At 42.1% G+C, this 12,669-nt stretch overlaps 1 protein-coding gene across 1 annotated transcript in view; it reads right to left on the bottom strand.

Moving 5' to 3' along the window:
- Positions 1-12,669, bottom strand: part of LOC142312925 (uncharacterized) — a 135,873-nt gene that overhangs the window by 110,480 nt on the left and 12,724 nt on the right. Inside the window, 2 exon segments of the mRNA XM_075351913.1 lie at positions 4,054-4,830; positions 4,833-5,609. Of these exon segments, the coding sequence (XP_075208028.1) occupies positions 4,054-4,830; positions 4,833-5,609 (1,554 nt within the window).

The following is a 12,669-nucleotide window of genomic DNA, read 5'->3' as shown; positions in this document are numbered from 1 at the left end:
CAATAATCTGTAAATAGAAGGATCTCACTGACACCTTTGAGCATCGTCAGGGTGGGGAGTGAATCCTGACAATCAGAAACTGGGGAGGGGGGCACAAATACCAAGGTCACACATTTCCCCTTGACAGCAACAGCCTACACCTAAGTGCTATGAAGTTCTCGTGGACCACCCTACGCCTTTCATTGGTGTTCATAAGAGCACATGCACTCAAAATTAATGGACACCAAGCAATTGTATTTTGTTACCGTAAGCCACCGACACAACCATTAGTCTATGCCATAGATTATGGACTTAACTGTAATGAATGAAAAATTCTAGTTTTTTTTAGTGGGTTGCAATAACATTGTCCATATGGTGAATTTCTAAATACATGTGAAATATACAATGCACATGAACTATTGTTCTTTATATTCTTTTTGGATAACATGTCTATCAATAACTGCATATATTATTATTTCTAATATAAGATCTGAACTGCTTTCTTTTTATATAGTAATTTACTTCTCGTTACTATGGCTGTCTCTATGTTATTGTCTTTTGTTTGTAGTTTTTCCAAAATATATAGTGATTTTGTTGCTGGTAACAAAATATGTTTGTGAAGTAAAACATGTCTCACCTTTTAGAGGCATTTCCCTGTGTGATATTTTGGAATATATGGATCCTTGTTCTTTGTGTGCACAGTCTGTTCTTGATATTCCTTAGTTACTTAGGTTGAAAAAAGCCCTAGGTCCATCTAGTTCAACCTTCCTCCACCAGTTCTACATTTTGTCACTAAGTCATTTATAACCAACAATGTTGTGTGTACTGAGGAAATCATCCAGCCCTTTTTTTTAAAAGCCGTTATAGTATCTGCCATTACTACCTCTTGTGGTAGGACATTCCACAGTTTGACTGCTCTAACTGTAAAGCTACTGGAATCACTTTTCTTCCACTCGCAGTGTTTGCCCCCTGCTCCTTAGTATTGCCTTTGGAAGGAATAAAGGTACCGTCACACTAAGCAACTTACCAGCGATCCCAACAACGATAGGGATCGCTGGTAAGTTGCTAGGAGGTTGCTGGTGAGATGTCACACTAGCGACGCTCCAGCGATCCCACCAGCAACCTGACCTGGCAGGGATCGCTGGAGCGTGGCTACACGAGTTGCTGGTGAGCTCACCAGCAACCAGTGACCAGCCCCCAGCGCTGCATGGAAGATGCTGCGCTTGGTAACTAAGGTAAATATCGGGTAACCAACCCGATATTTACCTTGGTTACCACTGCACGGAGCTACACGTGCAGAGAGCAGGGAGCAGCGCACACTGAGCGCTGGCTCCCTGCTCTCCAAGCTACAGCACACATCGGGTTAATTAACCCGATGTGTCCTGCAGCTACATGTGCACAGAGCAGGAGCCAGCACTGACAGTGAGAGCGGCGGAGGCTGGTATCCACAGTAAACATCGGGTAACCAAGGACAGGGCTTCTTGGTTACCCGATGTTTACTGTGGATACCAGCCTCCGCAGAAGCCGGCTCCTGCTGCCTGCACATTAGTTGTTGCTGTCTCGCTGTCACACACAGCGATCTGTGCTTCACAGCGGGACAGCAACAACTAAAAAATGGCCCAGGACATTCAGCAACAACCAACGACCTCACAGCAGGGGCCAGGTTGTTGCTGGATGTCACACACAGCAACATCGCTAGCAACTTCACAAAAGTTGTTCGTTACCAGCGATGTTGCTAGCGATGTTTCTTAGTGTGACGGGGCCTTAAGTCATGTGCCAGTCCTTTAAATGGACCAAACATGTATTTATACATATAAATGAGCTCGCCTCTGAGACGTCTTTTTGCTAAGCTAAACATATCTAAATTTTTCAACCTCTCATCATATGGGAGGCCTTCCATTCCTTGTAGTAGTCTAGTTACCTACCTTACCCGCTTGAGAGCGGATTATCTTCGGTTCTGCAGGTGGAGCAGTAAGTCGTGTTTTTCTCCAATATTTGTTTGCAGTGTTGTGCCTACAATTGTACAACCTCATTGGAGTCCAGACAAGATCTTATGTATGTTGAGGATAAGAATTAAGTAACCAAAAATACCATATTTTTCGCTTTATAAGACGCACTTTTGTTCCCCCAAACTTTGGGGGAAAGTAGGGGGTGTGTCTTATAATCCGAATATACGGGAGGGGGGTATATATATATATGTCCAGTAGAGGTGCGGGCCGCTCTGGAGCGGTGCTGGGGGCTGGTGGGGGCAGGTGAAGCTGTGGGCGGCAGCGTTAGATCTCCTGCTCCCGCTCATATAATATGCACAGCCGCTGTCCATCAAGCGTGGTGCTGAAACTGCATCGCGCTGATGGGCTGGGGCAGCGGGGCATATTATATCTGCCTGTGCTTACCTTTGATCGCACATGCCCCCTCCCCCTGTGTTAGATATGGCCCCCATGCTGCTGCCCATAGTAAAATAATAAACTCTTTACTCACCTCCTCCAGTGTGTCTGCCCGGTCTCCCTCCTGGTGCTGTGATCATGCACGCAGAGATATCGCTCTGCTGTCCCGATCACATGACCGGCACTAGAACCAGGAAGTAGGAAGTGCAGGAGACAGGAGGAGCTCAACCCCGAGGAGGGAGACACGAGACAAGACAGTGCTGCAGAAGGTAAGGAAAGAGTTTATTTTACTAAAAGCAGCAACATGGGGGCGATATCTAACAAAGGGTGATGTGTGCCTGCCACAGTGGGCCTGTGTGCAGCAATAGGGGGCCTGTGTGCCAGCCACAGTGGGCCTGTGTGCCAGCCACAGTGGGCCTGTGTGCCAGCAACAGTGGGCCTGTGTGCCAGCCACAGTAGGCCTGTGTGCCAGCCACAGTGGAAATGTGGCATCACTGGGGGACGTGTTCAATATAAGGTGGCCATATGCAGATTAAGGGGGCTAATTTTAGGATGAGGGGGCTATGAGGGACATATACCCTATATTATTTGTTAGACGGACACTGGCATTATAAGACGGACCCCATTTATTAAAAAATTCTCTATTCCTCCACCAAATTTGGGGGTGCGTCTTATAATCAGGTGCGTCTTATAAAGCGAAAAATACGGTACTTAATTCAGCCATTTCATAGACTCAAATATATAGTTTAGTTGATGTAACCTAATATATATATATACACACATAAATATTGCATATTCAGTGATTTTCCTTAATACAATATACCAGCACATGTAACTTAAAGATGGCTCCTACATCCTGGCCAACTCCCAAAGAAGCTGAGGAACAAAGGAATTCCTAAAGTTTGGAACAACCAATACAGCAGAGGCTATGCAAATTCCTATACATCCTGATTCCAGCCTGTGACACTTGATTGGGCTGTATTTTGTCTACACCTTTCACTTCTCTAAAGCTATAAAAAGTTTCAAACAGTAAAGAGAGTCAGAATCTCACTGGCGTCAGTCATGGAGAGAAGGTTCATAATAACCGATTTAAGTCTGTTATTTATTTCTTGTGTGCACACATGACATTATAATTTGAAATTTGCAATTTGACCTTAAGAGACCCTTTGTAGTCTCATCCTCAACATGTATTTACCCGATCTTCTCTGGAGGAATTACAAAGAAGGAATGGATTCTATAGATTATTATTCATTTGAAATATGAACCTGTTTATTATTGCAACTTAGATAAGTAAAAGAGATTTGTTCACACATGGAATTGAATGGATTGAAAGATTCTGCAATAAATGGCAGATCACTAAGATTGGGTATAGGAAATAGAGGGAGGAGGAATTGTTGGGTATATAGTGCATATAAAAAAAAAATACGAAATATTCAATGCACATACAATATTGCTTTTTACATAACAGATGTCGAACTGCAAATATTATTAATCATAATATATATTCTAAATTGCTTTATCTTTCTTTTATTTGTACTTCAGCTCTGTTTATTATGTGTTTCTTGTACAGTTTGTTCAAATATATGGTTCTCTCCATGTGACATTTTATTGCTGTCCTAGCAAAATATGAAGTTCAAGTAAAACACTTATCTTGTATATGGCTTCTACCCATGTTAGATTTGTGATGTTCAAAAAGGTGGCATTTCTGGGTAAAACATTTTCCATTTTGAACTTGAAAAAGGCTTCTCCCCCGTATGTAATTTCTGGTGTTTAACAAGATATTTTTTCTCTGCAAAACCTCTCCCACATTCTGAACATGAAAAAGGCTTCTCCCGAGTGTGAGTTCTTTGATGTGAAATAAGCTGTGTTTTTCTTGGAAAACATTTCCTACAATCTGAACATGAAAATAGCTTCTCTTTCTCCACTGAGTGAGCTTTCTGGTGACTAATAAAATATGATTGATTTGAAAAACATTTCCCACAGTCTGAACACGAAAATGGCTTCTCCTCTGAGTGAGCTTTCTGGTGTCTAATAAAACATGATTTATTTGAAAAACATTTTCCGCATTCAGAACAAAAAAATGGCATCTCTCCTGTGTGACTTCTCCGATGGGTTACAAGATCTGACTTCCGTGTAAAACATTTTCCACATTCTGCACATGAAAAAGGTTTCTGCCCTGTATGAGTTCTTAGATGTGAAATAAGCTGTGATTTCTTTGCAAAACATTTCCCACATTCTGAATATGAAAATGGCTTCTCTCCTGTGTGAATTTTCCAATGTTCAACAAGACGTTTTTTATATGAAAAACATTTCCCACATTCTAAACATAAATATGGCTTCTCCCCTGTGTGAATTCTTTGATGAACTACAAGATCTGACTTCTGTGTAAAACATTTCTCACACTCTGAGCAGGAAAAAGGCTTTTCACCGGTATGCATTTTTTGGTGCCTAAGATTTGTTTTACTTGCAAAACATTTCCACATTCTGAACATGAAAAAGGCTTCTCCCCTGTATGTATTTTCTGGTGCTTAACGAGATATGTTTTGCAAGCAAAACATTTCCCACATTCTGAACATGAATATGGCTTTTCCCCTGTGTGACTTTTGTGATGTATAAGGAGATTGAATTTATCTACCAAATATTTCCCACAAACGGAACATAAATATGGTGTTTACCCTGTGTGACTTCTCTGATGTCTAATATAATGTGATTTATCTACAATAGATTTCCCACATTCTGAACATGAATATAGTTTTTCTCCTGTGTGAATTCTTTGATGTAGAACAAGTTTTGGTTTTTTTACAAAATGTTTCCCACAATCTGAACATGAATATGGCTTATCTCCAGTATAAATTATCTCATGTCCAAAAAGTCCTGATTTCTGATTATTTTCACCACACTTTGAAGACATTTTTTTCTCCTCTGTGTGAATTTTTTGATCTGCAACAAAAGACATTTTTGGGGGAAAACTTTTTTCATATTCTACACTTGAAAATGACTTCTTTGCTATAAGAGTAGTTTGATTTTTCATGTATCTTTTGTGAGTTTTATTATTCTTAACAGTCTGGGATAAATCCAAAGATAGGACTTGTTTAACACTATCAAATGATAGTTCTTTGCTGTGAAGGGATAATGGGATATCTGGAATAATGGCATTCAGTTCAGTTGTGTCTTGTATGATATTAAGGTCATCTGGTTTAAAAATTGAAGCTGTCATTGTTCCATCTAATCTCCATGTACAGTTATCTGTCAAGAATAAAGATTATTTTTTTTAATAAAATATCCTTTAAAATTATATTTTCCTAACATTTTTGAAAAATATCCATAGAAATTGCAAGTTATGGAGCAATATGTAATTATTTACCAAGACAAAAACAGTTCAAGAGCTTTTTTCATATTTATTTTTTTTACCTTTTTTCCCATTTAGCCCACATATGTGTATATGCATGTGTATACAGGGTGGGCCATAAGTATGGATACACCCTGATAATAAAAAGTAAAGTTAAATTCAAAACAGCGGCTTTGCAGATGGCTGCCATGGGCATCACCCGGCCTCAAATGTTTTGCCCCTCCAATGTCCTAATATGCCACAAACGGTAAGGTGATATCAGCAACCACTTCCATTTTATCAGGGTATATCCATACTTATGGCCCACCCTATATATTCATGTACATAAAAAAGTATTACCGTATACAGAAAGCTGTAATTATGTATTATACTTTTTATTTCAGTTCTTCTCTTTTCCTTTTTTTATCATTTGTACTTCTTCATCACATCTAATTTGTAGTATACCAAAGGAGTGAGTATGTATTAGTTTCTTATTATATACAGAAATATATATATATATATATATATATAGTGAGATGGCGACCTGCTACGTTGCTAATGGCCAGTATGAACCACAGAAGTGGTGGAAGCCTGAAAGTTCGCTGTGGTAATTGTAGTGCCACTTGTTTGTATTATAGGTCATTTGGTCTGGCCACGTACATACCCCGCCCACGGGTGTGTTTCACATGTATCTGACAGGCTACATGGTTTTTTAATGGAGTCTGTTTGGCACACAGCAGACGGTGTGGAGTCTGAGAAGGCAGTGTGTGGAACAGCACTGTAGGAGAAGCAGGCTCTGAGAGGAGAGAGGTTGCTAATCTCCAAGAGGCAGGAGCCTCAGGATGGAACGTCAGCCTGTGTTGAGAGGTTGGCAGGAGCCAGACCGAGAGAAACTGGCAGGAGCCAGACTGAGAGACTGCCAGGAGGCAGAGTGTGTGTGAAAAGCAGCCTGCGTGGAGAGGCTGCTCCACTGCACGGAGGTATTGAGGCCTCTCTGGATACCACTGAGGAAAGTGGTTCCAAACCTGTGTGGGCGAACAGCTGAATTATCGGACTGAAAAACCGTGAGAGTGTGATGGCCAGTAAGCCGTGGGTCCCTTTTTGAAGAAAGAGATTTTTGTTTGTTATGTACCCGGAGTGCGATTTATCTCTTGTTTAATAAGCTGCTGGACTTTATTTGAATTGTGTGTTTTCCTACGCTACCTCGCATCGCAGCAATATATATATATATATATATATATATATATATATATATATATATATATATATATATATATATATATAACACACACACACACTTGTAAAAAAAGTTTCTTTAAAAGAACTGAGAGTCCTCAGTAGTTGATACCTTTTAATGGCTAACTGAAAAGATGGTAATAATAGCAAGCTTTCGAGACTACTCAGGTCTCTTAATCAGGCATGGTATAACACAAAATCTGAATCTTCAGATTTTGTGTTATACCACGCCTGAAGAAGAGACCTGAGTAGTCTCGAAAGCTTGCTATTATTACCATCTTTTCAGTTATACATTAAAAGGTATTAACTACTGGGCCTTTCAGTTGTTTTAAACAAACTTTTTTTATCTCTACTGGCTAACACGGTACAAAAATATATTTTACCTGACACACACTAGAAGAATTTTAAATATCAATTTTGATGTTTTTTTTTTATCACATTCTTTATTTTGCACAACACAAAATATACTTCATACACATACACTAAAAATATATTATATATTTTGTTTTCTATACTATGTAATGTATTATATCATCACCTTTATATGATGCATATGTATTTTTTTTTATAATCGCACAGTGATATTAGATATGTATTTATTGTCATTTGCACTTTCTGTTAAATATTCTGATGTCAATTGCATATCTGTAACCACTTCAAAAGGACTTAGTCAGGACATTTTTGCTATGTAATCTGAAGCTAGCATGCTATAAATTAACCAGCAGTTTACAGCCAGCCATCTCTTATCCCAAAGTCTGCTTTTGTTTACCTGCAATGTTAGCTTAGGCATCTGAACGTCATCATTATTGGGTGTCAGCAGCACTTGAGCTGTATGTAGTCTGACTCCGCCCCCTTCTGTGATTGGTAGCTTCTGTCTATGGAAATGTACACTGAAAGCCCGGTGTGGGCTGGGGCAGCTCCCAGGGCTCTTATGCATGTGAAAAATAATATATCTTGCACTGTGTCAGAACGGCTGCAGCCAGTAATCTAAGTGATACATTGTTAGATTAAGCATCTCTTTGCCTTCATCATGCTGCACTTAGATGAGGTAGCAAAAACTTGCTGGCAGATTCTCTTTCATGGGTCCAATGCTGCTATCCATAAGTTTTACCTTTTTCTGTAATGAAGCATTTCAAATATACCTATGGTATATAGTTTCCGGTGCTCATTGTGTTATACTGAATGCACGCCGATTCATGCGTATGTGCGCTGATGTGTCTTGGCCGTATCAATCATCGGATGACTCCGTGATCACCTGACATGCCTCATTTTCATTCGTGACACGCCTCGATATGATCAAGTTAATAGCATTCCAAAGCTTACCGACCACCGCACCTGTGTTGCCAACCCTCCAGAAATACTAGGACATTCCATAAAAATAAAGCACTATTTTGCCCTGTCCTAACAGATGATTATTACTGTAATTATAATTTTACAGTTTAAAGTGAATGGAGCTGATGTGTTCATATCAGAATTAGGGTCTGTAGAGATGTATCACTTATAAACATCATGACTTATCGTTATTTTCCAATTACCCCTTAAAAATATTATCTGTAATTTTTTGATAACCTGTCCAGAAAAAAAATAAAGTCAAGTTAGCCACCTTATACTGCACTGAAAGCTCTAGAATGCTGTATATAAGAGCTCACAGGTTGTGGCCGCAGCTCACAAGGGAAAATCCTGGTGACAGGTTCCCTTTAAAAAGCCGGATATCGCTGGATCATAGGCCAGAAAGAGGCCAAAGTGACTCCTGCTGCCTCATTATAGAGAATTTTTTCCAATAGCCCCGGTTTTTCCACAATCGCCATTTCTTTGCATTAATCTCTCCTTTTGTATTTCAGAAAACAAGCGTCTTCTGAGGGCAACAGAGTGTATGGGTCACTCTGTCATCCCACCTAGAGACGGAGAGCACAGGATGAAAAAGTCACATTGTTGTCTCTCAGGTCTGGAAGGCAGGATCATAAAACCCTAGCGTGTCGGCGTTTAGGGTTAAGACAGGGAGACATAAAGTTCCTAGCCAGAACTCACCAGCCCGCTTGCCCACCACAGCGAAGTGCGGCCAGGGGACAGAAGAGGACAATTAAGGAAGCGCACCACAGGAACAGCCCAGGTACCTTCAGTCCTGTGGAATCAAGGTAAGCCTCTGTTCCTGGCCTCCCTACCCTCCCCGTCTCAACCTCGGCATAGGGGCTCCTGAGCAGCACAACCCTGCTTATCTTTCACAGCGGTAGCAACAAACGCCGCCCACATCGGTATGATCCTCGGTTTCTAGCGGGATGAGCACAGGCCCTTCCTTCCATTCACACTTGTGCAGTGCTGCGATAATGCGCAGCTCACAAGCTGGAGTATAGATACCCCCTGCAGTCATCCTACCCAGCACATGTCGCTCGGTTCCTCAGCGCAACCACACAGGTTGGTTTAAGACACGCACTCCACATACATCTTGGCCAGTGTGCGTCTCATCTTTCCTCAGTGCAGAAGAGGCTGGACTTGCTCCCTTTGCCTGCCCTGTCTTTTCCGGTGATTCATAGGAGTACAGCCTACAGCGTGCGGCCCAATCACAGTAGAGAGCATCCTGAAGAGTACACCGATGGAATGGAGGACAGGTAAGAAGAATCTTTTTTTTTCATGTGTATATGAAGAACAGCATATAAGGGGAAATTACAATAGGATGGGACATTACTATAAGGCTATATGCGCATGCTGCAGTTTTTTCTGCACAGAAACTGCAACCAAAACTGCACCTTGTCAGAGAGAGCCTCGAAATGCTTGTAATGTAGGTACCATTTTGATATTGCGTTTTTTTAAAGGAGAAACAAAATATGATAAAGTAATGGATAGATAGCTAGAAAAGATGGATAGATAGAAAGAACATATAGAATAGATTATAAGAAAGAAAAGATAGAGCGATAGCCAGCTTGGCCAGCCGTTTTTTTAGGGGAAAAAAAAATGATGTGGGTTCCCCCCTTCTTTCATATCCAGCGCAGGAACAGCAGCAGCTGCAGGCTGCAACCCTCAGCTGTCCGCTGTACCTTGGCTGGTTATGAAAAATAGAGAGGATCCCATGCTTTATTTTTAATTATTTGATTTAAAAAAACAAATTCTATATATAATATACAGTATATATACTGTGTGTATATATATATATATATATATATATATATATATATAAAAAATATATATATATATATATATATATATAAAAAAAATATATATATATATATATATATATATATATATATATATATATATATATATATATATAAAAAATATATATATATATATGACGTGGGATCCCCAATTTTTCTAATACCATCCAAGGTGCAGCAGACAACTGGGGGCTGATATTATTAGGGTAGGAAGAGCCATCGTTATTTGTCCCTTTCTGGCCTGACAATAGCAGCCCACAGCTGCCCCAGAAGTGCATTACTTCGGACATGAAGGGGTGTTTGAAGGGTTAAAAAAAGTGGTGAAAGAGGGGGCTTTTTCTTTTACTTCAAATAAAGGATTTTTTGGCTGTTTGTGGTTATTTACTTTCACTTACAGAATAGATGTGGGGTGTCTCATTGACGACTGCCATCACTAAGCTAGGACTTAGTGGCAGCTATGGGCTGCCATTAACTCCTTATTACCCCGATTGCCACTGCATCAGGGTAATCAGGAAGAGCCGGTAAAGTCTCGGAGCTGTCGCATTTAATGGATGCGGCAATTTCGGGTAGCTACTGGCTGATATTTTTAGGCTGGGGGGCTCCCAATATCGTGGGTCTCCCCAACGTGAAAATACCACCCCTCAGCTGTAAGGCTTTACCTTGGCTGGGTATCACAATTGGGGGGACCGCACGCCATTTTTTAAAATTATTTATTGTACTGTACGATGTAGACACGTCATGTCATCCTGGCGGCTGTAGCTGGTTGCAGTCAGACAGCTGTCACTCAACATGGGGGTGCGTGTGTCTGCAACCAATCAAAGACGGGGGAGGACTGAATATGTATGAGCCTAATGAGCGGGTGCAGTAAATATCTGATGAGGCTAATGAGCGGGTCGAGAAGAAGAATGAGAGGTCGCGGGAGTAGTGTGACAGCTGCGCGCGCCAGTGATTGGTGAGTATGTAGTACTTGGAGAGAGAGAAACACCAACACCAACGTGCCAAAATCACTCCAGCATTGATTTTGTCATTCTGGAACCAAGTTGGTGAGCTGTGTTTTTGTTAACAAAACTGTGGGTAAAATGTATGCAAAACGCAAACAATTTGTAACCTTGTGTTTTGTCATGCGATTTTCATCCCCTCATTGATTTCAATGGGTGACAAATATTAACAAAAAGGCAGGAAAGACTGAACATGCTGCTTATTTTTTGTCACAAACTTTTGTCAAAAAAAGGGATCACAAACTGCAACGTGCGCACAGCAAATCTGACTTCTCATATATTTTGCTTTGAAGTCAAATGTCAGAAAGTTCTGACAACAAAACTGCACCAAAAATGCGATAAAAAAGCAGTGTGCGTTTGTAGCCTAAGATGGGGACAAGGATGGGCACATTACTACAGGATGGGGAAAAGGATGGGCACATTACTAAAAGATGGGGACCAGAAGAGGCACAATACTACAGGATGGAGACCAAGATGGGCACATTACTACAGGATAGGGACCAGGATTGGCATATTATTACAAGGAACAAGAATGTGTACATTACTACAAGAAGGGGAGCAGGATGGGCTCATTACTACAAAATTAGTACAAGGATGGGGGCAAGGATGGACACATTACTACAGGATGGGGACCGGGATGGGTACCTTACTACAAGATGAGGACAAGGATGGGCACATTACTACAAGATGATGACCAGTGTGGCGCCCTGGACTAGCCAGGTCGTCACAGGGACTACAACACAACACCCCCACCCCGAGATAGGCACATCAGTCAGACACAAATCCTTGTTGCCCCCCTCCAGGGGCTGATGTCCACACCAGGTGGGGTGGAGCCAGGCGGTTGGCCCCACCCACTGAGGAGTTCAGAGTCCTGGAGGCGGGAGAAGGAAGTCAGTTGAGTTGAGTGCAGTGGAGTTGAGAGTTCAGCTCGGGCAGAGCTCGAGTGCAGTTAGGGAAGTAGTAGTAGAGGAGCAAACTGACTGTGTCCGGGTACGTGGCCCGGGCACCGAGAGCAAGGTTGGCAGACGGTGGTGGCCGTTTGCAGGAGAGGCAGATCAACGCGGAACCGTAGGACCGGGGATGGGCGGTGGCCCGCCGGTACCGAACCGGGGAGCGAAGTGAAGTCAGCACAAACCGGCAGGGCCTGCGGACCCCGACCAGGCTTGGAGTCACCGTTAAACAGGTCAAATCCGTTAGTGACCGGAACCCCAGGGGTTTCCAAACAGCCAAGACCCGATTGAAGGCAACCGTCCAACCAGAACAAGGGAAATACAGCTACCGCCACAGCTAGAGTTCCCAGGGCCAGAGCCTGCGGGCAAAAGGGCTCCTCCGGCCCATATACACGCTGGGGAGCGGGTTACCGGTGGGAAGCCATCGGGACCGAAGATACACAAAAGGTGCAGGGAAAGGCAACCACCACCAACCGTCCGGGAGAAACCACAGCAGCCGGCTGCGGGACCCGTCCATCCAGCCGTTTGTTTTACCAGAGACTTTGCATCCATTTGTGGCTGAGTGAGTACTACCGTGCCGTCCGGCACCGCACTGCGCAGTCCAAGCGACCCTGCACCTTGCCCGACCCTGCCTCCCCGTCACCT

This window comes from Anomaloglossus baeobatrachus, chromosome 5 (assembly GCF_048569485.1).
Source record: "Anomaloglossus baeobatrachus isolate aAnoBae1 chromosome 5, aAnoBae1.hap1, whole genome shotgun sequence".
Classification (NCBI taxonomy): Eukaryota; Metazoa; Chordata; class Amphibia; order Anura; family Aromobatidae; genus Anomaloglossus; species Anomaloglossus baeobatrachus.
The sequence above is the reverse complement of the archived record's forward strand: the minus strand, read 5'-3'. Positions and strand labels throughout refer to the sequence as shown.